Here is a 27,534-nt window from a genome sequence, read left to right as displayed (position 1 = left end):
CACACGTGTCGTGGCATGCATGGTTTCTACTTTGACTCAATAACGATTATCTCCAGTTTCTACTCATGACGGTTTGCTGATTTCATTGCTGTTTCCAGCTGTAAAACAGAAACTAAATGGTGACTCTTTCTAGGCCACCTGTGCAGGTAATAACGTAGTGTTTCAATCACAAGAATGAAAGTTGATCTTTAATTTGTTTAATTAATCCCAGACGTATTATTCTGTACTGCGAGTGTTTGTGTGAATTCAGATACTCAAACAGGAATGTACTATTGTTTGCAATGCAGTACTGAGGAAATGATCTTACACCATGACGTTGTTGCAAAGTTTCCCCGCTGGAGCTGAAAATATTTTTGCGGCTCCGGGGTAAATAACTGCCTCATTAATCAGTCTGACCAAAGAAACCTGCAGGTGCTTACGCGGGCCTTCAGTTTTTAGGTTGGTGTAATTTACCACAGTATTTAATTCTGATGCTAGGCCTAAATTATCCTCCAGGAAAAGTGTAATTTTATATTTTAGCATTCCAAATCTAACTGAAGTCAGTTATCTACATTATCCCACCACTGCTGAGACAATCTGGGAGTTGTTTCCTGTTCTGTTCAGCTTTAATCTTGGGTATTACCACCATCAGGCCTGCACTGAGAGCCAGTAAATACATTGCAAAACTGAAACTGGTTCTTTCCCATATACACAATCATGCGTGTGCGTGTTTGTTTGTTGCTGCCTTCCTGATACATTCCCGTCCAGCCCGCCCCCGTGGCTGCCAGCTTGTTTTGAACTTGGAAGCAGCTTCCTGTTTGGCAGTCATTTAACACTTAAACGTGGGAATATGGTATCTAAAGGCAGAATAACACACCGCCTGCCAATACATGACTAAGAGTGTGCAGGCTAACAGTTGAGTCCAAACCAGTGTGACAACTAACAGATTTTCAGCTCCATCCAAACAGCACTGACCTTAATGTGACTGAGACAACAAACACATCATAGTCCTCTCAACGTATCTTCTTTAAAATATGTCGGGCGGGTTTAACGTGCACATAAGGTGGAACAAAAAGAAAGTGATGATCCAGTTTGCAGATATCATTGAACGTGGAATATGTGCCAGATGCTCGGTGAATGGAGTTTTATAATCCACTTTCGTGGTTGAATGAGTCTTTTGTGGCAGGTTTTTGTTGTGCGTCTTCTCCACAGAAATTATATTCAGAAATCCCCTCCTGGCTTCACTTTCTTCACTCACTTAAATACTTCATGTGTCATAAATGGTGCATGCGGTAAAGGAGGAAAGCTCATGATTCTTTCAGATGTCAATAAAACCCAATGGAAACTTGTTTCAAAAATAGTTTTATTAAATACTTCATGTCCTAGCTATCATAAATACAGAAAACAATAAGTTATGATGGCTATTCAGGAGCTGAAATGGAGAGGGGACCATCTGTTCTGAGGGGGTCTAGGTCTACGGGTGTTAGCCGCTCTGGGACAGCTGAACTAAATCCCACAGCAACGGCTGGGAGAATTAATCCTAGAATAAATAATGGGGAGACGGAGCACCTTTGGCTGAGGACAAAACCGTGTCCTGACAGGATCACAAATGAATCCTCCTCCCCCAGCGACCACAGCTTCCCTTCAAAGTTGTGTCTTCTCTTCCTGAGAGCGGCCACTTGTCAGTTTTCGTATTTTTAAAAAGTCTCTTCTGTTGAAAGTCTGCGCCAGGATTTCATTTCCCTTTAAGATTAAACAAACAGAAAAATTTAAGTGATCATTTTTACTAATAATCTGTAAATAAAAGCTACAAACTCAGGACGTACACATTGCTGCCAGACACGATTCTCTCCTGGTGTTGCTTCGTCAGGCTGAACCTCCTGAAGAACGTGGGCAGTTTGAGCTTCGCTCTGGCGGATCTCGAGGAAATGCTGAAAAGAGAAAAGACTCTCGTGTCAGACTGGGCTTTGGGAAGAATGCTGTAGAGCCGAGGCGCTAATGAGAAGCTGTGTGGACAAATGGACTGCTCGGCACTAATGTGTAAATGACTCGGTATGACAGGAATTTTATATTCAGCACTCCCTCCAAAGAGGTTTTGTTCTCATTTTCTGCCATTTAAAACATTTACAGTCCTCAACTTCCACGTTGTAATGTTTAAAGACTCAAAATGATAAACCCACCATTCTCCTTGTAACTGTTTATCTTCTATCCTCTCCTGTGCAGCTGTTTGCTTCTCTCCGTCCTCCTCTTCCTCTTCTTCTCTTACGTCCACATCCTCCGGTATCTGGTCCCACAGCTTGCTGTTGACCCACAGAGCTTCTCGAAGACCTCGACCTCGGCCTATGCAGGTCACCCGGCGACACAAAGGGCAGCCCACGGTGAGCAGACCGTTCCTCTCCGTTGACATCCTCTCCAGACACGAATCGCAGAAGGTGTGCCTGCAGTGGAGCACCCGGGGGATCCTCTCCACCCGGGAGTAGGGCAACAGGCAGACGCTACATTCGCCATCCTCACAGAGAACCATGGTCAACCCCGACAACTTGTGGAATGAATGATTTTTCTACAAAATCTAAATTTTTAATGGGTGTGAAAAGGCTTTCTGCAAGTCCGGTGTTTAGAAACAATGGTGAAGATGATGGCTCCTGCAGGTCCCAAGCTCACCAAAGTGACTCTCTAATACATTAAAAAAAAAACATTTTTATTAGCTATTAGAAGCATTGCTGCATCAAATTTAAGTTACATTTGTAGTTAAGATGTCCAATTAAGATCTAATAATTTAATATTTAAATAAAGGTTAATCTGGATTATTGTAGGATTATTGATGTTCTATTCCAGACAATGGAGCTGATTAGAAAGGACAGCAATATACCAAAATACACTACCATCTACTATCTTATGCTGATTTGAAAGAAAAATGTTTCAATAATAATAATAAAGAGTGTACTTACAGCTGGCCTTTGCGTGTAATTTATTGTCCGTCTTTGGCTGCACAGCTCAGCCTCTCTGCAGTAAATGGTGTCAGAAAGCCGGCTCGTCTGCCTCCTGTTAGGAGTGTCTGTTGGGTTTGTGGGGGCGGAACAGAAACGTCTCTAGCTCTTTCTCTTTCTCACGGCCCCATACCCACCCAGCATAACAGCTGGGGAAGCAGAGCGGCTGGGACGCTCTTTGTTCAGTGTTTGACAACAGGCAGGTGGAGAAACGGGGAAATGACGCAATGGAAGGCGGGTGTAGTCAAACAGAAAAAGTAATCTAGTTAGCTTTAACATTAAAAACATCCTTATGTTTCAAGATAAATTGAAAAGGGTTGATATCCTTTAGGAAAAATAGAAAAGGAGGGCTCGTCCGGGATTTGAACCCGGGACCTCTCGCACCCAAAGCGAGAATCATACCCCTAGACCAACGAGCCAGTTGCAGGGAATCCCGTGGTAGCGTTTTTATATGTTAACACATCCATGAATGTACTTAATCAACAATCATCGCATCGCTATAAGAGAATATAATCGCAACCTCAATATAAGGACTAACCGATGTCAGCAAATTCCTGAAAACTGTTTGGACGGAATCGACGTAAGAAATATTTTTCCTTCCAAAAATACAACTGACCACAAAGAGTAGGGACCCTACACTATTTTCTTGGTTTCTACCGTGACTGGCACAGCATATAAATCACCGGTTCTGAGACCGTCCTACTTTGGCAAATCGTCCTATACGTACGATAATTTGAAAGTGACTTCTGACAAACCGTAACCATAACCCTAATCATAACCATAACAAATATTCACATTGGCCTAAAAAAATGAAGTCAATTTGGTGTTTGTGTTTTTGCGCACGCGTGGCGCATGCGCAGAAACAACGGGTAGAGTTTTTAGTGTGGTGGGACGGATTCCCAGAACACCAGAACACAACCACAAGCCAATTCAGAAGTGAAAACGCGCATTAGCTTGAAAACTGGTAGCAGTGCTGACCACTTACGTAGACTCCACAAAAATTCACTGCAGATGTTTGGAGTAAATATGTCAACAGTCCTTAACGGTACAAAAATTGGGCTCGTCCGGGATTTGAACCCGGGACCTCTCGCACCCGAAGCGAGAATCATACCCCTAGACCAACGAGCCACGTGTTCATAAAATGTCTGACAATATCCTTTAATCTTCTAAGAAGCCAACAAGATGACCTATATTATGATAATATTTGTTAAAAAATCGTTACAGGCAACAGGGAATTTCCAAATACGAACTTTCATAGCTAGGCGTGTGGATAACAGGTCTGTTTTGAGTATTTTAAACAAGCTGCTTCCTGTGCTCTGAAGTTACGTACAGCGTGTTGACATCACATGCAGTGGTGGAGTTACCGCCATACCTCAGGAAGCGCGCTGTTCGGCAGTCCAGCTAGTGATGTAAACAAATAAAGTTGGATGAGTTGACACGGACCAGCCACAGCCAGCAGCTAACGTGAGCTAACAATGCTGTAAGCAGAAACCACCTCCGTGTAGCAGTGAGGTCAGCCATGGTTTAGCTCGCTGTGTATTATGGGTTGCTAGTAACGTGTATGGTTGCTAAGTTATAGTAAACTTCTTGCGTGGGGAAAGGGCACGTGAAGCACCCGTAAAGCAAGTCCGCTTTAAGTTACTAACAGGGCTGACGTTACTTTGAACCAGATGGAGGCTTTTCTGGGGTCGATGCACAGCCCTGATCTGAGGTAAGTTGCACTGCGCTTAAAGAACTAACTTGGGCCATGAGCATTTACAGAAATTACACCCTTTTCATTATTTGGCTTTGTCTTTCAGCTCAGTCCTTTCATCGTGTGAGCCGGAGCTTCAGGAACTGATGCGACAAATTGACATCATGATCAACGATCAGAAGAAGAAGTGGGAAGATGAGAACCGCGCCTTGGAGCTCAGGCTGAAAAGTAGAGAAGAGGAACTTTTAAACTCAAGGAGCACAATTGAACGGAGGGACCTGGAGGTGAAATAGAAGAGCCTAAGAGTTTATACTAAACAGGAGCAAAGTTCTAAAAGATAAATGATGATGTGTACACGTGTTGATCCAGTGTTGGTACTCCTCCCTCGATCCTGTTAGTGATGTTTGTGGACAGGATGTCAAAGTGTAGCTGGTGTGAGGTGGTGTCCATTGTGGGAACCTCAAAATCACATCCCTGTGTTGTGCAAATGATCAGATCAGCGAAACTTCAAGATATAAATATAAAAGGACATACGTATTAACATTAATGTTTCTGGGACATTAACAGGTCAAAGGTGCTGCTAGGTGTGCACATATACTTTGTGGCAGAGTGCAGTGAGGTGTGTTTAGTCTTGATCAGTATGTGTGGGTCTGACTCAAGTAGATGAATTAAAGAGTCTGATAGCAGCAGACTCTCAGACAGTGAGGTTAAAAGAATCTCCAGGCTGATGAGCTTCACGCCGACTACAGATTCGGCATTCCTGATGAGGTTATTCAGTCAGTTTGCATCCATCAGATATTGTTCTTCATCACAGCATGACCATCAGCATGCACTGGAGCAGTTTGCAGCCAGGATGAGGGCATGCACCTACAAGTCTGAGGCTATGATCTTAGTCACAAGTGATGGGAACATGGAGTGTGATGTGCCTGCAAACTCCTAAAGTGCGTGCTGAAATCTGGAGAATGACCTAACGAGTGTGGCGGTAGATACAAGCAGCTGAAGTGAGTCTGGGCGTAGCGGTAGGATTAGGAGCCAGGACATCTGGAGGGAGCTCAGAGTCGAGGCACTGCTCCTCGCTGTTAAAAAGAGCAAGTTGAGATGGCCTCTAGTCAGGACACTTGCTCCCTTTTGAAGGTTTCCCAGCGGCGTTGCTTTGTCTGCTGCCGCCACAAAGCAACGTCAGATGAGGAAAAGAAAAATGGATGTTGTTGATATGATTAAATTAGCCTTTATTTAAGTAAAACTAGATTTGGATCCTTTATTTTTGTTGATGATGATAAAATTTGTAGATTGTGAACCTGGAATTTTTGTGGGGCACCAACGATGAAGTGGGGTGGTGCGTCAAGGCTCAGTGTGAATAAATAAAGAGCATTTTGAGTAGAGACCAAAAATAAAAATATGCAGCTGGTAATGAGCATAGCCTCAATATAAGATAGTTGCTAACACAGCTCATAAATTGAGTGCTCATATTAACTCTTTCCAACACCATTACTGTCCTCACCCATGACTGTAGATTGGATTACTCCGCAAGCAGCTTGAAGATGTCAAGACGGGTCCACAAGAGTTAGCCGCCAAGTACGAGCAGCAACTGCGCAAACTCCGTGAAGAGGTGCGAAAACTTGTCTGTTACAAATCTTTTCTGCTTTTGCTTGGGCAGAAGTTTACAGTTTTTCTGTTTGTACTCACTCTCCTGCATGATTTCAAATATAGTAAGTGCGTTTCTATTCCTGCAGTTGGATAAGTTAAAGAGAAGTTACCATAAGCTTCAGCGCAAACACCTCAAGGACGCTAACGCAGGAGTGAAAGAGACAGACCTCCAGAAGGTGAACCCTGACATCACCCCAGTCATGCCATTGGATTGCTGCCGTCTTCTGGGTATGTGAGGTATAATGAAGCTCCCCTCTCTCTGCAGGAATATCATCAGCGCTCTCTGGAGTGGGAGCAACAGCGCACCCAGAGCCGGCAGGAGCTCACAATCCTGGAGACCGAGAATAAGAGCTTGAAAGATGAGCTCTCACACATAAAAGTAAGTTCAGTGACTTCAGCATGTAAAGAAAGCAGAGGCTTGTTTGTTTTATTCACCACGTGTTTTCTGTTGTTTCCAGTCCCAGTGGGCAGCGCACCAAGTGGAGAGGGAGCACAGGGATTGCTGTCTGGAGGTGCAGCGCCTGCGCTCTCAGCTGGAAAAAGCTCAGAGAAGTCTGCACACGCAGGAGCTGGAACTGGAGCGTCTCCGACCACTTGAGAGTTGGAAGGTAGGTTCAGAAACCTGGGGAAGGTGATAGGACTGAAGATTTTCAATTACACAACACTCACAACAAGTTTCTCCGACATGTATTAAGCCTGAAAGAAAATGAAAAAGACTTTAGTCTACCGATCAACTTTATCAGTGTCGAGAAACTGAGCTTCAACATTTAATCCAGTTCCCATAAACCTCTTAATGTTGATTTTTCAGTTAAGCATTTACAAGCTCAAAGTTCCTCATAGGTGCCAGGTTAAAATATCTTTTAATCAGCTGATGATCCGCTGTTTTGCAGGTGCTTTCTGAGGAATGGGAGGAGCTGGACTCCCAGGATGCTTTTGTGCGGCAAACCAGTCTTGAGCGCCAAAGACTTCGTAACGAAACAGCCAGATTCAACCAAGCACTGCAAGCTAAAGATCAAGTCATTCGGTGGGTGTATGTCTAGTGATGTAGTTCAGCAACTTATACAGAAGGGGGCGTACTGCGTCCACACTGTAGGCAGGATATTGCTTTGTAGCACTGTAGCTTTCCAAGTGACTGACTGAAGTATCTGCAGCCAAAACGAGAGCTGATCAAATTCTTTAAATGCTAAGCAAACTGGCCATCTACCTGCAGACTGTGTCAGTTGTAGATGTAGGGAGTGTGAAAAATGTGGTATAACTGGTCTGTGGGCTACTCCTGCTTGTGCTGTTGTTGGTCTGTCAGCGACTGTTAAATACGACCCGAGTGTTGAAAACCACAACAAGTGTCCACTGCAGCCACGGTCTGTACTTTTCATACTGTAGTTTTTCTAATCTTTAATGATTGTTTCATGGTTCTCCCGTCCCTAGTGAACAAGCCTGTTTATTTAAAATTACAACATCAGTAATGAAGTGATACTTTTATCCAGCCTGCATGAATCAACACATCCTCCCTAACATCTTTTCTTCATCTTCTGATGTTTTCTGTTGGGAAAAACAATTAGCTATTGTCCATCATAAAGGTTGCCATCCTGTGAATGTTTGCGTGATGTTCTTGTGCAGCTCTCTGGAAGACTGTCTGGTAGCTCAGGGCTGCACCGGTGTGGAAATCCTCAGACGAGAGCTGGAGAAGACTGCAGCCAAGCTCCAAGGTGCCCAAGCATATCAGGGTCATCTCAAGGCTGAACTGGCATGTCTCAAAGAGAGGTAATGTTAGTCCGCCCCTTCCTGTAGTCCAAAACCCAAGTTCGTTTTTTAGTCTTTTACTCCTTTTAGTCCTGTCTTGTGCTGAAGCAAATAGTGAGTGAGTGGGAATGGGGTGCGCCTGATTTATATCACAAGAAGAAAAATTACAGACCGAATCACTTTTCTCCAAATCAGACGTATTTTAGGATGTAGCTATCAGGAGAAAAGGAACCGTGGGAGCAAAAAGTTGCAGAGTGATGCTAATATTTTTTAGTCCTTGTGTGGGAATATTGAATATTTATGCAATGTAGCTTTTGAATGTCTTTGGACCTCGGTGATCCTTTTTAAATGTGTATATGCACTGAAATCGACCTGAAGTAAATTAAGAAAAAAAAATGCAGAGCACACAGAGTTGTCAGTGGATTTCATTCAGATCTTTTTTCTGTGCGAGTCATTGCTTTTATTTCTCTGGACTCAGGCTGCAGGTGGTGAGTAAACAGAGAGATGACAACTTGAAGACGGAGCAAGAACTGCGAAGCCTGAAAGCGGAATGTGACTCTTCTATGGCTGAAGCGAAAAGGGTCTGTGTTTTTGTTTTTGTTCATTTTTTTTTTTTTTCATTCTTGTTCTTGTTGTTTAACATCAGCTCTGCGTCACTACCTCATGTCCTGCCTACGTTTGATCTACAGCTTAGAGAGGACCTTGAGCGGGCCAGGCAGACTCACAGCGGCGAAGTTGAGGGAATGAGAAAGGAGGTGTCAAAGCTGACCAGCGAGCTGCACGAGCGCGACCTCGCCGTCGCCAGTCTGAGCGCCTCCTCGTCCAGCGTCAAGCAGCAGCTTCGCGATGAGGAGGAGCGATCAGAGAAGAAGTCTGCTGAGCTCAAAGTGAGTTAATTCAGTTGAATGCAGTGCCAGTTCACAAAAACAGTGATTATGTAGGTAAAGACTTCTTCTAGAGAGAAAACTAGAATGATCAGACGAGCCTCTGTGAGCAGCAATCCCTTTAAAAATGGAGATTTTCCAAGGCCCCTTAAAGCATCTTCTGCTAATAACAGCAAGTTTATAAATGATCTAGATTAATGGACTGCATGAATGCTGTACTGGGCAGGGACTGGACAGTGAAACTTGAAGCTTTTAACCAGAAAAATGGTAGACCCTTAACAAGCTGATGGTGTAACGTCCTGTCCTTTGCTGCTCTCCGTTTGTGTAATCGGCTCTCTAGAGCACAGGTGTCGAACTCCAGGCTTTGAGGGCCAGTGTCCTGCAGATTTTACATGTGTCCTTGATCAAACACAGCTCATACAAATGGCTTAATTACCTCCTCAACATGTCTTGAAGTAGATCTGTGCGATATGACCAAAATCTCATATCCCCCTATAAGAATTCTATCGTCCCGATAACGATATAAATCACAAAAATGTAACATTTTCTGTAAATTCTGTGAATCTCGGGCAGCTCGACTTGCGGGAAGTGTTTCCAGCTGCGCGTCACGTAGCTGGAGTCGAGTGTTTTAACCGATGCATGAAACTATACATTTTTAGACATAAGTTGTAACGGCCGCCGTTTTCTTTGTGAGTATTTATTACACGGCGTGCTGCGGGGAAAAGCCTGTTCTAACGTTTGAGTCTAAGGTTTATTTTTTAGCACCTGGCGGCTCTTTTTTTACTTCTCATCCGTAAACAATCTGCTCTTTCACGTGATTCAGTTTATTTTGAAAAGTCTGAACAGGATCTTGAGCTTTATTGTGAAAGGTTTACGTGGAACATAAACAAGTGGACACGCGATGGTGTTACCGTTGTTGTTGCTAACCATAACGCATAAAAACAGGTGCTTGTCCGTCTGTAGTGTTGTTATATTAAATATAAGAGATATAGAGAACTTTAAGAAATGAATATAGCCACTACAGTGTCCATCAAAACGATGAAAAAATATTGCCGTAAACAGTTTATTTTGAGACACCACGAAACAACCGATATCGAACAGCCCTATCTTGAAGTTCTCCAGAGGCCTGGCAATGAACTAATCATGTGATTCAGATGTGTTGACCCAGGGTGAGATCTAAAACCTGCAGGACACCAGCTCTCGAGGCCTGGATTTCGACACCCCTTCTCTAGAGCCTGTTTGTTTCCCACCTAAGAAATATTGGTACATTTATATTCAACATGAGGAGTATAATCAATCACAAAGGCTGAAAAATCTTTAACTCATGCGAATGGATTCATCTGTGTTCACATACACTTGCTTTCACTTTGCATTTAGTATAAATTTGTTTTTACAGGCGCTTTGATAAATAAGACACTTACTCACAAACCTCGATTTCCTGACGGCTGGTTTGCTATTTCTTAGCATTTATTCTGTATCTCTGGCAGATTAATGCAGCCTGTTTTATGCTAAATGTGAAATTATGTTGTATTCTTTGAGGTTCATCACATTTTTCTCATTCTTTCACAGATGACTCATGCACAGCTGGAGATGGTACAGGCTGAGAACCAGCACCTGAAAGGTCTGCTGCAGAGACTGCAGCCTCAGTCACCAAAGGTTTGTCTGCTTCGATATCAGTCATCACTCATGTTACAGACAGGAGCCTTTTCTTTGTGCCTCTTCTGTGCTTTTTTACTAAGTCCGAATCACTCCTCTGTCGCTTTTAACCCCCTGAATCACTCATCGCTCCACAGAGGGGAGGCTCCCCGCTTGCCTCCCTGAGGGAGAGTTATGTGTCTTCTCTGAGCAGCCTGGAGCAGGAGAATCGGCAGTTAAGGCAGACACTCGCTGAGATGCAGTCACAACTTGAGGCCTCCAATCAGAACAGTCAGGATAAATATGAACACGCTGTGCTCAGCCATGCTGCGACTGACCAAGAGCAGCCTACGTATAACAGGTAGCGAGTATATGTACACAGACAGGCTACTTTCCATCAGCGGTCGCCTGTAAAAGAGGAAAATTTTCAGTATTTTGTAAAAACTAAGATATAAAGTGTTTTTTCCATATTAGATTTAAATAGTTTGGGGTGTTGTTTTGTCACAGGCCACAGGAGAACATGCAAGTCAGAAAAGCTCAGGCTCTAGAGAACACCACTCGCTATGAAGGAGAGATCCAGATGCTCTTTAAAGAACTTCAAACCTCGTCCAAGACGTCCACAGGTCTGTCCCGCAGCCAGTCCCAAGGTAGCAGGCCTCATTCATCTGCCTCCTCGTCCTCCAGCAGCAGCACCACAACAAGACTGTCCACGAGAAACTCTGTGCCGGTCCTAAGCTCCAGCAAATCTGCAGCTGATGGACAAAACTTGAGCCCGGGAGACTCTCTGACCAGCAGCGATAAAGAGATTTCTTCTCCCTCTTCCGAGGTGAGCCTCATCAAAATTGATGTCCTGTAACATTTAGTTTAGTTTTTTGGGGTGATGAATCCTAAAGTTGCATTTTTTTCCCCCTCTTTAGGACCTTTTGTCTGCATCGCTGACAGACACAGTGGTCACTCGTTTCCTGGAGGAAGAGAACCTACGGACTGAGGAGCTGCTGCAGAGTTTGGACAGCCACATCTTCGGGATGAAGGAGAAGAACAACAAGACGTTCTCCACGTTCCTGCACAGCAGCTCGGAGCTGGAGTCTGCCCAGATGTCAGTGCAGGATGGTCAGTGATGGAGTCACAACAGTGCCAGCTGTGTTCTTGGGCTTTATTATATCATCATGAATGATCGCAGATGGGTTAGTGCGTCCCTTGATTGAGTGTTTTTTCATATTTATGCCTCGAGTTAAACCAAGTGTTCCTTAACAACCGTCTGTAGTAAAGGTTGTAGGCTGTTACACTTGAATGTGTGTTTATCTGTGTGCTAGAAGAAGCTGAATGTAGATTACAGGTCTGAAAAGTGAAGCCAGAAAGCACAAGTGCCTTGAAGCTGTATTTTTTTTTCTAATGGCCAGCAGGGGGCGACTCCCACAGTAGCAAAACAAATCCATTTAATTTGAAGTCTGGGAAAAATGGCCAGTGTCTCCCTTTGCCTGTGGCTTTGTGTAACACTTTCCTGATAAATCTATGGGCTCAGTCTGTTGCTTGAGGTCATAATGAGAACAACGTGATGTCTACTTCGCAAATGGTCATCCCCTTTAGTGTCCAGAAGGCAGTTAAACTTATATGCTTTAAGGCATGCCTCCCTTGTGATTGACAAGATGCTGCCCTAAATCCTGCACTGCAAGATTCAGGAAGCAGGAGGAATGTGTTCGAACACCACGTAAGTCAAATGTCCAGGTAGAAGGACAAGATGATGAAGTTTGAGTAGGAGAACTCGGTTGGTCCAAACTGCTGTTTTTGTTTTTTTGTTTTTCTTGACCTGCATATTTTATTTTGTCTGGAATGCAGCATCGATGGGACATTTGCATTTCCATCCAGACAGACTGATGGTGCAGCGAGCCAAAGGAGGGTCCATCCTCCCCATACGTCTGTCATAACTTAGAAAATACCACATCGTTTACACTGCGTCCATGATGGAGGGAGAGTCAAACACACACACACACACACACACACACACACAAACACAACCCATCATCAACACCCGTCTGCAGAGGCCCTCCAGCCCGTCGAGCGCAGGAATGCGTGCACCGTGCCAATGCTGGCATGGACCTTCATCCCCTGCGGCGTGCTTCGTCCTCATCATTAGAAAGCTGATGGAATGTTAATTTCTTCCATGTGCACCGGTGAAAAAGCCGAAGGGGGGCGTGGGGACAATTTACTGCTCTCCCAGTGAAGGACGCTCTGATCGAATGGAAATAAAGTGGGAAACAAATCTCGAGAAGTATGTGTCTTTCATTTTTGCCTTCATAATGTTACAATAACAAAAGAGAAGTGATGTTCAGCTGAGCTCGCTGACTTCTCACTTTGGTATTCGTGAGCCTGCTTTATGAGCGCTTAAAGCTCCAACAAACAGCGCTCAGGAATTTGGCAAGGCAGGCAATCCTCTGGCTCTCTGCAGAGGGAGGTGAAAAGGTTTTTATATGTGCTGAGATTCCTTGAAGGGGCCTAAGTAAAAGGGAGGAGGAATTGATTTACTTATGTAATAATTCACAGAAAATAAATTCAGGCTGTAAGATGATTAGTTTAACGAACTGAAGTCTTTTCACCTTCTCGGGGTTGATGCTGGTAGCTTGATGCAGCACGAGAGGACACCTACCACCTCGAGGACTTGCTTTGAGGCAAGTCTTTGAGAAATTACTGCAAAAGCTATCTGGACTGGTGAAGTCAGCACCGCTCGGCATGACTTTGTCATTTTGCTAAAATGGTGCCAAGCAAACTTTTAAAGCACGTTTGATCAAATTTGACTCGTTTTTATCGTTAACTGTTCAAAATACATCCTCCCTCAAAGTGGATGGATTTCAAGATGGCTGCAAAGTGATGAGAATATTGATGACTGTGCAAGAAATTATAATGAAGTCATCAGAGTCGGCCCTTTCTCCGTCCTTCATTACTTCCGCGATTCGTTTCAGACAAAAGAGAGATGAAGTGCGTTGACCTTGTTTCCCATCCTTTACCTCAGAGAACCAGCAGAGGGAGACATCACAGGTGGTTACAGATCTGCACAAGTCAATGGCAGCGCAGCTGCCAAGTTTAATTCTCCTGTTATCTGGTGATATGCTGTAATTCGGAGAGAGCTGTGTGGGCTCACAAGAGGGTCTAACACCTCACCGAACGTCCTTCGAAATACCAGACATCAAATACACATGCAAATTAGTGAATCCTCTGTGGGAATATCGGCTCACAGTTATCAACTGATCTTGATGGATTGAGATATTCAGGGTATTTGTTTGAGGAATTTCTGCTATCTGTAAGATCTTGTCACGGGAATAAAGAATGAAGCTTGATTGTTTGTGTAAAGGCTGACTTATCTCTGAATGGCTGAGGCAGTGCAGGTTCGTGGGGATTTCTCAGAGCAGACTGGGTTGATTTGCCAGCAGATTTTGAGATTTCTCAGCATTAAGTGGTTGCAAGCTTGTAGCATTGAAAGAGATTTTCAACCCTTTCAATGTTTGAACTTATCGGAGGTCAGAGATTGCTTTAGAAATGTTACCAAAAAGGCCTCAAATGTGGGTTTAGCGTGACTCAGACGGTTAATCGCTTCTCACACATTGTTGTACCTTGATGGATGTCATATTTAATATGTATTTTTATGAGTTGCTGAACTTCTTTCACAAGATAATAACTTTTCCCAGAATTGTTGCTGCCTGCATGTACTCTTTGTTGCACATTCCTCTCTGAACATGCCAGACGTGCTTCGCGTGTGTTCCACCTCTACTTCCAGCCATATCCCTCATATGACAGGAACGTCCCATTGTTCTTAAGAGTGTGTGTGTGTGTGTGTGGACAGTGTTGGGAGATGGGGGTCAAAGGGAGTGGGTGCAGGTTGCTGCTGGACTCTTCTCGTGCAGCAATATGGCGGCGGACGTTTGCTGCAGGATGCTTGGAATGCTGCAGAGACAGAGGGGCGCGCTCTTATCGGCGCGGCAACAGAGTCAGAGAGGCGACGAGGAAAAGGCTCATTCCTCTAACACACAATGAGCATGTTAACAAGTGTCCCAGTTACAGTGTGTGTTTGTACTGTAGTATGTAAACAGAGGTGGAATAAGTGCTGGGATCACAACTTTTTCTGTACAGTAGCATGCAAAATTTTGTCTTCATACCCTAAACATTGTATGACGTAAAGGCCCTGAAAGTGCATGAAAGTGGGTTTGAATTTGGGACTTTTAATTCATTTATTTTTGCATCTCATAATCTCTTAAGTAATGGTGATGTCCACAAGAAATTTCCAGCGCTAACAAAACATCTAAGGTCGGCTTAGAAGAAACTGTTTTTTTTTCTTGGGAGTATCACTATCATGGGATAGAGTTTCAGTAAACTGCACCAGTTTAGTCTGAATGATGCCGATGATTAGAGACTGGATGTTGGATCAGTTTTCTAATCATTCACACAGCAAACCCTTGAATGGTGTAACCCACACATCTCCTGGATCACTCAGTTCTACTTTGCAGGCAGTGATGTTGATGCTAAAGTAGGTACAACATTTCAAACCTGGTAAGACAGTCAAAGAAACCCCCAGCCAGTACGGCTTTGCTCCAGTTAATCAAAGCCAGCTGCAAATCTGCAGGCTGTCTGGCAAAGAAACCACAAACATTGTCAGGATTGCCAATATTACTTCAAACATACCAGCGGTGCTACAAGTTAACACTGGTCCGGGTGTGACTGCTGTCTGTTGTAATTCACGGTACCAGCTTTGTCATAGACTTCAGTATGTGACTCTTCTCCTGCTGAGTCTCAGCCAGTCTGGCCCTCTGCTGGGAAGAAGGAGGCCCACCTCTGTCATACACAGTAACAGGAATACTTAGACCTTTGATGCTTTATGTGCTCATGTTTCTTTGAGTATTTCCAGAGAATCAGAAAACTTGTAAGACTGACAGTAAGATTTATACTTTGGATCCATACCAGGCTGGTATTTGTGTGTATGTGCCTGCAGGAGTTTTGAATTCCTTCTGCACTGTCCTTTAGCCCTGAAGCAAAATGAATTGAAATTCTTGAAAAAAATAGAGCAGATAGTAATTTTTTGATATTCAGCTGAGTGAGAACGGGAATTATTTGATGTTGTCTTATATAAAAGCTATTTAGAGCATTCCTTGTCCACCGATGGCTAATGAGGTCATCCGTTTGGATCGCCTCCTGCAATTAATTTGCAGATCTCCCCTTGCAAACACCCCCGGGCTACCCTCATTCTTTCTGTCTTATGCAATGACATGCACAGGTTGAGTGCGACCTCGATGCCGTATTTTCTCCTTGTGCATTTAGGTGCAAGCGATCATGATGATGATGCGATCACTTTTATGTTGGATTTTTAGTTACATATGTAGTATTTTCCTACAACCTAATATGCACGACTTGTTAAAACACTTAATAAAGCGATTGTTTGAGATTAAACATGGGGTGATTTGCTTGATATGGTAAAGCCTGAAGAGAAAGTAGAGAGAAAACAAAACAATAGACAGCAAGTGATTATAATTTACGCCCTAAAAGCATCCTGGGATACGCTGATGAATTGGTAAGGGGAAAAGTCAGTTTACATTCTTTCAGTCGCAGTGACATAAACAGCCGAACATGTTTTGATTTGTACATCTTTCCGAGAGAAGAGCCTGAAGACGTGACGTCCTTCCTCATTTAGAGTAAAAAAAAACCCCTTCTCGTCTTTCCATGACACTGTGGAGATGTAAACCAAAGGAAGTTTTCTGCTTTGTGAAACTATTTTAGCTCTTTCACTGTCACTTGGATTTTGCACAGATGAACTGGCTAGTTTGTGGTTAATTAGCTTCTCTCGCTCTTAATACAAAGTTAATACAAAAGATAACCGTAGCTACCATGACATCACATGTTTGTTTGTTGAAGATTCAAAACGAACCTTTCCTCCGTCGCCATCTTGGTTATAAAAAAACCCGGATGTGACGAGGTGGGCAGGTTTGTGAAACTGATTATGATTAACAGCTTGCTAGCCAATGATTAATACCACAGGTGATCCTTCATTTTGCTGTGTGTGTGACAAAAATGATAAAAATAGACTTCTTTTATTCAATATAAACCCCAATGAGTGACTGAGCCTATGAACTCAACAGGAATGTATTTACAGAGGTCAGAAAACTGTTTTCTTTTTGACATTTATAGACCTCTTTGCAGCTGCAGCTATCGCCATCTGGTGGCATTCAGACAGAATGCAGGTTTTAGGCACTCGTGCATAATCTTCTGGCCCAGATGTTCTGACCCATGTTTATTAATTTAACCAGCTAAGTTAGCACTCCACTCTCTTGTCCAAATATGGTAATGTTTGGGTTCGGAAAACTTGCATGGCAACTTATTGTGAAGCATCGGAATGGCAAAAACGCAAACGATGACCCTTTGAAATAAATCTAGAACCAGAGGCTGTTGTCGGATTGTAAATAAAAGGTAGATGTCACCAGTTTATAAGTAAACTATGTCGAAAATATGGTGGACGTTAGTGTTTGTTTCATGAGTTATTTCAGGGACAATTGCGGAGAATGCTTGGGTTTACTGTGAATAAATGATCGTGAGCCAAAAATGCCTGTGTGGGAAAAACACACAGACAAAGTGCTTCCTTCACTGGTCAAACATGCCATCAAAAACATGTCTGTTTTCATATCAACCAAACAAATTGAAAAGAAATCTGATAGCTTAGTGGATTGTGTACAAATGTGTATACACGCGGTTCTCAAGAGGGAAGACTTCATGGTCCATTACTTTCAGGCAGCTGTTGTCACTTGACAAAGAGGTGGGGGCAGATAACAGCAGCGTTATCAAAACTGAATCTCTCTACTTCAACAACACCCTTTTCTCCCAGTTTTCCCTGAAGTATGCAGGAGGCTGAAACATCCAACCCTGCACCAGTCAATACTTCTTTTATGTCTTAGATTTGCACCTATGTGCTGTGGCAGGTACCTTCTCATTTGCTCTACAGAAATGATTGACCCTCATCAGTTTCCCCCCCTTTCATGCTTGGGTCAACTCTGAGGCCACTGTGTATTTAAGTCTTTAATTACACAGGCCATAAAGTCGTCAGTGTTGTGGGAGATCAGAGAGAAAATCGTCATCACCTGTGGTGATCACTCTGCAGGCGGTCCGGGTCATAAATCAGCGGGGTCTAACGGCCGCTCCTCCTGTTGAGGATTCAGATCTGACGTTTCATTTTTAATCAGGTGTGCTGTGGTTTAAACTCATCTGCGGCTTTAAATGTGTTTGAAATGTTTGGGAAGAAGTGACAAAGCTTTAAAAAATGCAAACACAGGCCAAGAATGAGCGGCATCTGTTTGCTACACAAACATTATCTGAGGTATGTGAGTGCTGCAAGTGTTTAATGTCAGTTGGTAGTTGTTAGGTATTTATTTATTCCCTTGTTGGGACAGGTCACAGCATCAGTAAGGTAGAAATTTAAAGTGGAAATGTTTGCTTAATGTAGCAGAAAATGAAGTAAAGAGGGTTTTTTTTCATTTGGGCCGTAGAGGAAATTGAACTGCACTATATGTATGTTAATAATACATTGAAGTATGTGAGTATTTGGACAATACCACCAATTTTCAGCATAAACTAAACGGTTGCACAAAAGTATTGGAATAATTAACGTATTACAGACATTCAAAGTAATCGGAGACATTTTAATTTAAACACTCTTGTTCATCAGGCTCTGTTTATGTTCAACTTTTATTATCAGAGCCAAGTATTTGGACTGATACAATTCGCCACAGCAGGTTTTAAATTTGATTTCAGTCATAATTTAAGGGGTTTAACATTACAACACAGCTCACCATTTTCAGAGGATTAAAGGTAACTGGAAAAGTGGTTAACAGTTTTATGGCCTTTTGCATTCAACTACGTGAAATTAAGCAAACTTGCATTTGGTAGCTGCTCCCTGGAACTCTCAATATGAGCTTTAGACATGTCGATCCAACTGAGTGTTTCTTTTCCTTCTCGCCTCCTTGCTCCACATTCAGAAAATTAAATTCTAAGGAGTATGTTCTGAATGCTTCCTATTTATCATTGCCCCCCTGCCGTCTAAGAATGCCATCGGGCACGTAATAACCACCTGTCACTGCACTATTAGCGGGTTGCAGGTCTCCTCCCACGCTCTTAACATGCTCTCCCTGAGCTACACGTTGCTCCAAAGAGAGTGAATTTGTATGCAAATGGCTTTGCTTCCTGTTCTCTATCTGCTTGGGCAAAGGGTGGGATTTCCTCATTCCTGACGTCTGACCCTTCCACTCATCTGTCTCACGTTTCCCTTCCCTTTAACGGCAGTCTGCCATCTGGAGATGGAGGTTATCACAGCAGACCTGTGGCCTCTTTACATTTGTTTACTTAAGACATTTATTTACCAAACCTTTGTGCTGACGTAGTTCTTGAGAATATGAACAGGTTATGTCTGTTGGTGTAGAAATCCTCATGTGCGCGCCTTTAAAGAGATCATTAGGGGAAATCTGCTACAAATGTCAAATAAAGACTCACCTCGATCATCTGAATGCTGTGGTTAGTTAATAGTGGAACTCTGATAAAAGTATAGTTTCTTTTATCATCATTAAGTATCTGGAAGTTAAGTCATTTAGAGCATTTTTAATGCTTTGTGCACCACATGACAGAATTTGAAGCCACAATATGTTTTTTGTTCAACACGATTAGCACTGGTGTGGAGATATATCGTGGTTTGAATAAACTGCACCAGTTTAAGGTCTGTGATCTTGAGGAACAGAAACAGGTACCTTGGATGTTTGATCAGGTTCTCATAATTCACTAGAGAAAACTTCAAAAAGTGCATTTAGGATAAACATTCAAGGCTTTTATCACCATGTGAGATAGGTGGCTGCTCAGAGCAAGTTGGAGCAGATGAAATGTCTATTTTTTGTTGTTTTAACCTACATTTGATATCAGGCTCATCTTCTAGCCGGAATTCCTTCTGTGTAAACAAATAAACACATTTCCAAGTAATTTTTTAACACTCGTGAATGTAGCTTATGTCTGTGAGACAGTTTAATATAGTTCGTTTGAAGTTATGAGATCTTAAAAAAGTATCAACCGAACCTTGTATACTTTGAAGGTCTATAAGTTGAACAGTTTTTGCAGCATAAAGTTGACATTTTGCACACCTACAATATGCTAAAGTTACTGTAGGGTTTGTGTTTTTCATTTAAAAAGGGACCTGAATTAACACAGATCCATCATGGAGACAAGTCAGATTTAGCCACACAGACTGATATTCACTAGGTTCTTTAATACAAGAAAATATCAAACTTAAATGTATGAATAATAAAGCAAAGACATAACAATATAACTGATGCTGAATATTAAAGACCATTTTAACAGCTCAGAAGTACAAACATGTTGCATGTCAGTAAATATGCAGTAACATTTTCATCTTTCATTGTTATCTGTGTAATAATGGTAGATATTAATATTTTGAATTGTCCACCATAGAACAAATAACTATAAATATGGCTGGTACCAATGTAAATCTTTGCTGGCGTCCAGTCTGTCGCAGCCAATCATGGTTGAAGTTTAGGATATACGCAGTCTGCCCCAGAAACACTTTCTCCAAACACTACGGTGGAAAACTGGCAGAAATCGGCCCTCAAAATCCAGCGAAACATCCGTAATTTTAGAAAGGAATGTCACATTCCTTTGCAGTTGACTGAGCCCAGTCTTTCAGAGTGCCTCCTATCAGGAAGTGCTGCACAATGGGAGCAAATTGCCAGAAACACAAAGTCAGACATTTGGGACAAAGGTGGGGGCAGACAGAGGAAACCGTGTCAGCCCTCATACAATAACCTTTGCTGCCACACTCGGATTCAATAATAAATATATCCAAACATGAGCCAAAGTCGGATCCTCTGGGGAGAGACATTGATTAAGAATAAACTCAGAAGCTTTACAGCCAAAGTGATGAGTTACTCCTCTTTGACAAAAGGGACGATTCTGATCTGATTCAAACTAAGCAAAGGTTTTTCAAACTTTAATTCAGGCAATGACAAGATACAGAGAAAACACACACACAGCACGCCTACAGCAAATGTTCTCATTCATATTTTCTGATGCATTTATTTATATTTTTCAAACTTACGGGGTTTCAGATGCTCTTAATGTCTGTCCTGCTAAAGCACGCTGTTAAAAACATGTCAAGTATTTGCGTTGTTTAAAGTCTTCAGTGTTTAATACGTGACCTAAAAAGACTACTTTACGTAAGCTGGATGTAGAATGTGAAAAGTGGCATTAGTCCTAAAAACGTGTATGAAGACAACATCCACCAGGTGCTCGCTGTGTTTTCAGCACTTATCTGCTGTATTTGATGCACTGGTCACTAAATTAGCTCAAAATGCTGCTGGTTATAAGCACTGACTAAAACCATGATTCTTCAGGCTCATATGCAGCCGTGTGTCCTGTTATTATGTGAAAAACAAGAGCTTAGACATCATATTGTTATTCGTGATTATTTGGCAAATTGAATAACAAAGTGTAGTAAAAAATATAGTCCTACTTCAAATATTAATCTTTATAGTTTTATAAATGACATTTATTTAAATGTCCTTGTTATGTTGAAAGACATAACACTTTTCAGAACCTCATAAATTTTAATAGTGGGTCGTTACAGCTTTTGATGACTGATAATGTATTGTTAACTATGTGGTGTTAGTGTGTTTAATCATTTTCAGATTCAGAGATTTGCTTTTGTTTTGGGGGGTAAGGGGATTATAAATGTAGTGATTAACCCTTTTATTACTGGCTTCACAATGGATATCTGTGTTCAGCAGTTCCAGTATCAAAGATATTTGGTGTCCGGAGGTCGACCACCTGCTCTCCGTCTGACACGCTGCCATTTCCAGGCTTCCAGCACCGAGACATCCATCTCTAGTGCTTGGCAGATGGTTCAGACTGAGAGGTTTTGCCCTCACTGTGGCTTTAGGAGGCGTCTTTATCTGGCCTGGAAGCTGTATCCCAGCCATCTGCTCACAAAGAGTCTGCATGGATTGGGGAGGGGGCAGGCGAACTTATATGTGCAAACACATACAGCAACAGCGTTGACACGAGGCTGATTGCTCAGGCTTGTGGCACTTTGTTGGATCCAAGAGTTTGGATCAGGCAAAGAGATGGTAACAGGTTGATTTTCTTTCTTTTTTTACAGACCGCAGCAACATACTCCAGGTGTTTCTCTTTGTATTTTGGAGTGGCTGTAATGTACGTGCAGCCTGCTTTCTGTTTTGTATACACTGCATTCTTGTTGCAGGAGTCCATATGGTGGGGGCCTGACAGGTGCATCTGCCTCTGAGCTGCAGGGCAGTAGATACTGAGCAGCGCTTTGTTTCCACAAAACATCTGCCTCTTGGCCTGAAGCCCTGTGAAACCCAGCTAAACCCCAGTGTGGTTTCAAAAGTCAGCCATTCATTAAGATTCTCACAAAAGTCAACTTTTTATGTTGACGCTGGCTCAGCAGCAGCAGAGTTAATGGAGATGCACATGCAGGCCTGCATATTATTAAGTGTTGTTATTATAAGCCAATCTGTTTTATTGCATTTCACAAATCCTTTCTTTGTCTTTATTTTTAAAAATCCAATTCTAAGTCAATTTTAGCTGTTTTAAGGGGTATTGCTAAATGTCTTGGCCACTGTGATACAGGAATTTGCCAGCTTTTGAGATGAAGTTTATTTAATTTTACATGTTTGATAAAAATCTGCAGAGTTCATTTGATAACCTCCTGTTTCCCAAATTCTTTAGATATAATTTTTCCAACATTGGGCAACATTCAAAGGGACGGCTTCAGAAGAAAGCTTGTGTTGTCTGTCGACACAAGTTGTGTGTTGTGAGCCAAACAAACGTTGCTTGTTTCTCCCGAAACGGCTGAAATGAGCTCAACATCTTCCAAAGGTTTCTGCAACAGTACCCACGAGGAATGTCTGTGGATCAGCTGTTCTGGTGTTTACACAGCTCGGATGTCACATCGGCACCTTCTCATTTTATATCAGAGACATCATTACCTCAGCGATATTTTTAGACTTGGAAGGCTTTAAAAATAAAATTACCATTACTCAAAAAATACAAAGGCACAGTGATAATAGAAAAGCCTTTCACACCGTGTTCTTTGTGTGAACTTGAGAAGCGGTTGACTTGAAAGCTTTCACTGTGCTTAACGCAGCAGAGAAAGAGTCTGCCCTAACCTGCCTTTGAAGGTGGCCTTCGAAACACTTGGGCTACGGTCTCTGAGGCGAGGAGGCGCGAATTACAACTGCCATCCTCATCTCATTCTTTAAGCACCTAGAACCAGGAGTTATTCATAAAGCGCGTTGCTCTGGCTGGTTTCACTTTTATTAGTGTGAGAAGAAGAAGAATTGATCTGTTCTGGTAAATGAGATGACGTGTAGGTGAACCTGTAGGCATATTGCCACAGCGGTCGCTCTTAGATATCGTCCCATAAAGCAGATTGTCAGCAGCATTCAACTCCAGTATGCTTAATTTCAAACTGTAATATTTATTTACAAGCACATCCTGGGTTTTTTTCAAGGAAAGATGTTAACCTCAGCCACAGACGGTATAATAAGATGGACTTTATCCCCATGACATCATTCTTTTATTCAGAATTTAATAGTTATAGTATTCTTCAGTCTTCTTGGTTCAGAGTGATGTCAATTTTGTCCTTGAATGGTGATCTCGGGGCTCCAAGCGGGTGTCCACATGCCTGCTACTCTTTGTGACATGATGCAATGCAAAAACTACCCATGCACGCCTTGGGCCGATTTCTATAACAGAAATGACTCTTCAACAGCAGAGTCTTTAGCTGTGTTTGGAACAGAGTATAACTGCCGCCTAAGACGTGCACATGCTTGCAAGTAACACCTCAACCTGCGTAACGGCCCAGTCATCAGCGCTTGCGGCTAGAATGCCGCGCTTGTATCTCAATGGTTTTCCAGTGAAACAAAACTTTAACTGTTGACCTGAATCACCCTAAACTGAGTCTGGAGCTGAATCAGGTGAATGCCGTTGCTGTAAAGAAGCCCACAGGGCACTCGTGGAAATATGTGTCCTTGTCTTATCTGTAAACAGCATCACCCACAGGCACAGTCCTGTTTACTGTCCCTCGCTGGTTCAGTGTCACTTGTTTACCTTCATGGTGAGGTGAGGAATTTCTGATGTCATCAGGTGCAAGAGGCCGTTTCATGTTAGACCTGCTGTAAGTCAGACATTTGTAAATGTTTTTCACCTCCAAACCAAACATGGCTGCTCATGTGTTTGGAGTGTGAGGACACACACGGGGTGTCTCCACTATCTGCTGCTTTCAGAATTGGTAAATACTCACACATACAATGAAAAAATCCACTTCATGTAGAAGGGGTGTATTCGGGGTGTAGGAGTTGGCATGCTTTTTTACGCTTATCTTAGTCCGATCCTGTAAGTGATTCACAGCCACTGTCAGCTAAGAAAAGGTTTGAAGTCATGAATTGGGACAGCCATGCAGCAGTGTTATTCACTGAAGAGCCCCCCCCCCCCCCCCATTAAAAGAAACTGTCAGTGGCTGCCGGTTAACCTCCAGTTGTTCCCTGTAGAACAGCAGACTGGAGGCTCAGTTAGACCCTATGCACATGGTAATGTGAGGAATGCGGCCATTTCCTCCTTTCTGGAAAACAAAAGGAGCTGCTGAAGCACCAGGCTTGTCCCACCTCACATACCAAGGGCAGCGCTCCCAGATCGCAGTCTGCTTTGTGTTGGCCCAGTCAGCCCATCAACAGGTCCCAGTGACTGATCTTAGGTATCACTTCTGATGGCAATCGTCCTTGAAAATATGGCGTAAATTAGACTTTCTACCTTTCTTACCCGAGGAGTACACAGCCATAACACCTGCCACCTGTAAGAAACAAGTATGAGACACATGTAAACCTGGAATATATACAAAGAAATTAAAGAAATGCTTGAGAGAAATATTTTAGTTAGAAAAACTTTACATTGTTGAATTCATTGAAAACAAAATTATGTTGATTAAAGTGAAAAATCGAAGTCACTGCTTATGTCACAATGTGACTTGGTTGCCCTAAACGTTTACGTCCCTTTAGGCACTCTTAGTAACATTTAGACATGGGGATGGGTATTCTTCCACCAGGAGGAACCTAGGGCCCAATACAACATATGGTAAATGGCCTGTATTTATATAGCGCTTTACTAGTCCCTAAGGACCCCAAAGTGCTTTACATATCCAGTCATCCACCCATTCACACACACATTCGCACACCGGTGATGGCAGCTACATTGTAGCCACAGCCACCCTGGGGCGCACTGACAGAGGCGAGGCTGCCGGACACTGGCGCCACCAGGCCCTCTGACCACCACCAGTAGGCAACACAACGACTGAGACTGTCCAAGCCGGGGCTCGAACCGGCAACCTTCCGATTACAAGGCGAACTCCTAACTCTTGAGCCACGATCGCCCCATATGATCTGACAAGGGTATGAGGATTTTATCCTAGTATCTAACAGCAATCGGCAAACCACCTTCCCAGACCATCACTGACCTAGCTCCAAACTGGTCAAGCTATACGATGTTGCAGGCAGCATAACATTCAGCAGAGCATCTCTAGAAACATGCAGGAGTACCCCACTGGAGATCATTCTGTAGGGCTCTGGCAGTGCTCCTCCTGTTCCTCCTTACACAAAAGACCTTATACCAGTCCTCCTGGTGGGTTGATGCCCTTCTACATGCCTGTCAGCTCAGGATATATCAGTGACCACATTCTTGACACTGTGCTGGGAGACATGACAAACCTTCTTGGAGAAGATCTTGAAGGAACCAGACATCTGAAAGGGCTGCTTATTCTACCAACAGTGACAGCGATACCAAATCTCAATGAAGTGAAATGACTTTGTGATTATACCGGAATTGAGTTTGGTTGTACGCAACTGTATTTTTTTAGGAGATGAGGTCTTTTGATGGCCACCACTCGATGTTTAGGCATACGCTAAAAATAACCCTCCAGCTAAAGGTTTGAGATTTGCTTCTAAAAAACAGAAATAGCTGAGTGGGTTTTTACTTTAGAGCAAATAAAACTGATAACACACTTAAAATGACTGTTTTACTACAGTGTAAATGTGATGAAATGCTAAAAAGAAGCTGCAACCAGAAGCTAAATGGCAAAAAGTAGCAAAGAGAAACTAAAATGGCAAACATAAGCACACAAAGCAACACTTCCAGATGCATTTACCCTTTATACCTGTATATGGATGAAATATTGTAAATGTGTCTACTGTCAAACTTTAAAGGCGATTTAAAAAATGCTGCAGCTAATTAGCCTAGCTTAAAGACAGGATGCTAGGAGACAGGGCTACCCAGCAATTACAGTGGGGCAAAAAAGTATTTAGTCAGCCACCGATTGTGCAAGTTCCCCCACTTAAAATGATGACAGAGGTCAGTAATTTGCACCAGAGGTACACTTCAACTGTGAGAGACAGAATGTGAAAAAAAAATCCATGAATTCACATGGTAGGATTTGTAAAGAATTTATTCGTAAATCAGGGTGGAAAATAAGTATTTGGTCACCTCAAACAAGGAAAATCTCTGGCTCTCACAGACCTGTAACGTCTTCTGTAAGAAGCTTTTCTGTCCCCCACTCGTTACCTGTATGAATGGCACCTGTTTGAACTCATCATCTGTATAAAAGACACCTGTCCACAGCCTCAAACAGTCAGACTCCAAACGCCGCCATGGCCAAGACCAAAGAGCTTTCGAAGGACACCAGAAAAAGTATTGTAGACCTGCACCAGACTGGGAAGAGTGAATCTACAATAGGCAAGCAGCTTGGTGTGAAAAAATCAACTGTGGGAGCAATCATCAGAAAATGGAAGACATACAAGACCACTGATAATCTCCCTCGATCTGGGGCTCCACGCAAGATCTCATCCCGTGGGGTCAAAATGATCATGAGAACGGTGAGCAAAGATCCCAGAACCACACGGGGGGACCTGGTGAATGACCTGCAGAGAGCTGGGACCAAAGTAACAAAGGTCACCATCAGTAACACACTACAACGGCAGGGAATCAAATCCCGCAGTGCCAGACGTGTTCCGCTGCTGAAGCCAGTGCATGTCCAGGCCCGTCTGAAGTTTGCCAGAGAGCACATGGATGATACAGCAGAGGATTGGGAGAATGTCATGTGGTCAGATGAAACCAAAGTAGAACTTTTTGGTATAAACTCAACTCGTCGTGTTCGGAGGAAGAAGAATACTGAGTTGCATCCCAAGAACACCATACCTACTGTGAAGCATGGGGGTGGAAACATCATGCTATGGGGCTGTTTTTCTGCCAAGGGGACAGGACGACTGATCCGTGTTAAGGACAGAATGAATGGGGCCATGTATCGTGAGATTTTGAGCCAAAACCTCCTTCCATCAGTGAGAACTTTGAAGATGAAACGAGGCTGGGTCTTCCAACATGACAATGATCCAAAACACACCGCCCGGGCAACAAAGGAGTGGCTCCGTAAGAAGCATTTGAAAGTCCTGGAGTGGCCTAGCCAGTCTCCAGACCTCAACCCCATAGAAAATCTGTGGCGGGAGTTGAAAGTCCGTGTTGCTCGGCGACAGCCCCAAAACATCACTGCTCTCGAGAAGATCTGCATGGAGGAATGGGCCAAAATACCAGCTACTGTGTGTGCAAACCTGGTAAAGACCTATAGTAAACGTTTGACCTCTGTTATTGCCAACAAAGGTTATGTTACAAAGTATTGAGTTGTATTTTTGTTATTGACCAAATACTTATTTTCCACCCTGATTTACAAATAAATTCTTTACAAATCCTACCATGTGGATTCATGGATTTTTTTTTTCACATTCTGTCTCTCACAGTTGAAGTGTATCTCTGGTGCAAATTACTGACCTCTGTCATCATTTTAAGTGGGGGAACTTGCACAATCGGTGGCTGACTAAATACTTTT

At 42.9% G+C, this 27,534-nt stretch overlaps 2 protein-coding genes and 2 non-coding genes across 5 annotated transcripts; 1 reads left to right on the top strand and 3 right to left on the bottom strand.

Annotated features, from left to right (window-relative positions):
- Positions 1-1,325: 1,325 nt before the first annotated feature.
- LOC113016724 (RING finger protein 208) lies at positions 1,326-4,398 on the bottom strand. Its single transcript, XM_026159783.1, has 5 exons — positions 4,339-4,398; positions 2,928-3,034; positions 2,160-2,652; positions 1,806-1,910; positions 1,326-1,722 (listed from the first exon to the last, which is right to left on the bottom strand). Exons 3-5 carry the CDS (start codon positions 2,501-2,503, stop codon positions 1,677-1,679), a joined length of 495 nt encoding a protein of 164 aa, XP_026015568.1. The 5' UTR covers positions 2,504-2,652; positions 2,928-3,034; positions 4,339-4,398; the 3' UTR covers positions 1,326-1,676.
- trnap-ugg (transfer RNA proline (anticodon UGG)) lies at positions 3,314-3,385 on the bottom strand. The gene has a single exon. It is a non-coding gene; the product is annotated as a tRNA-Pro (tRNA).
- Positions 4,023-4,094, bottom strand: trnap-cgg (transfer RNA proline (anticodon CGG)). Its single transcript has one exon. It is a non-coding gene; the product is annotated as a tRNA-Pro (tRNA).
- Positions 4,399-4,620: 222 nt separating the features above from the next.
- Positions 4,621-12,831, top strand: cep63 (centrosomal protein 63). Of its 2 annotated transcripts, XM_026159777.1 has the most exons (14): positions 4,621-4,677; positions 4,766-4,943; positions 6,173-6,268; positions 6,393-6,482; positions 6,572-6,685; positions 6,765-6,914; positions 7,197-7,330; positions 7,924-8,067; positions 8,525-8,627; positions 8,736-8,933; positions 10,500-10,586; positions 10,724-10,926; positions 11,073-11,391; positions 11,483-11,744. In XM_026159777.1, the coding sequence occupies exons 1-14, from the start codon at positions 4,637-4,639 to the stop codon at positions 11,681-11,683; spliced, it is 2,058 nt and encodes a 685-aa protein (XP_026015562.1). In that variant the 5' UTR covers positions 4,621-4,636; the 3' UTR covers positions 11,684-11,744. The 2 variants fall into 2 exon arrangements, with proteins under 2 accessions (XP_026015562.1, XP_026015561.1); XM_026159776.1 differs by having other exon boundaries at positions 8,525-8,933; positions 11,483-12,831.
- The last annotated feature ends 14,703 nt before the right edge of the window (positions 12,832-27,534 follow it).

This window comes from Astatotilapia calliptera, chromosome 23, assembly GCF_900246225.1.
Source record: "Astatotilapia calliptera chromosome 23, fAstCal1.2, whole genome shotgun sequence".
Lineage (NCBI taxonomy): Eukaryota > Metazoa > Chordata > Actinopteri > Cichliformes > Cichlidae > Astatotilapia > Astatotilapia calliptera.
This window is presented reverse-complemented; position numbering and strand designations above follow the sequence as displayed.

What these genes read in the sequence shown, in the direction of transcription:
- LOC113016724 (XM_026159783.1), bottom strand. Translation starts at nt 2,503, where the DNA reads ATGGTTCTCTGTGAGGATGGCGAATGTAGCGTCTGCCTGTTGCCCTAC. An exon ending in AAACAGTTACAAGGAGAATG is followed by an intron (nt 1,911 to 2,159) that starts GTGGGTTTATCA and finishes TTCTCTTTTCAG; the next exon opens with CATTTCCTCGAGATCCGCCA. An exon ending in ATCGTGTCTGGCAGCAATGT is followed by an intron (nt 1,723 to 1,805) that starts GTACGTCCTGAG and finishes TTAATCTTAAAG; the next exon opens with GGAAATGAAATCCTGGCGCA.
- cep63 (XM_026159776.1), top strand. Translation starts at nt 4,637, where the DNA reads ATGGAGGCTTTTCTGGGGTCGATGCACAGCCCTGATCTGAG. An exon ending in GACCACTTGAGAGTTGGAAG is followed by an intron (nt 6,915 to 7,196) that starts GTAGGTTCAGAA and finishes GCTGTTTTGCAG; the next exon opens with GTGCTTTCTGAGGAATGGGA. An exon ending in TGCAGCCTCAGTCACCAAAG is followed by an intron (nt 10,587 to 10,723) that starts GTTTGTCTGCTT and finishes ATCGCTCCACAG; the next exon opens with AGGGGAGGCTCCCCGCTTGC.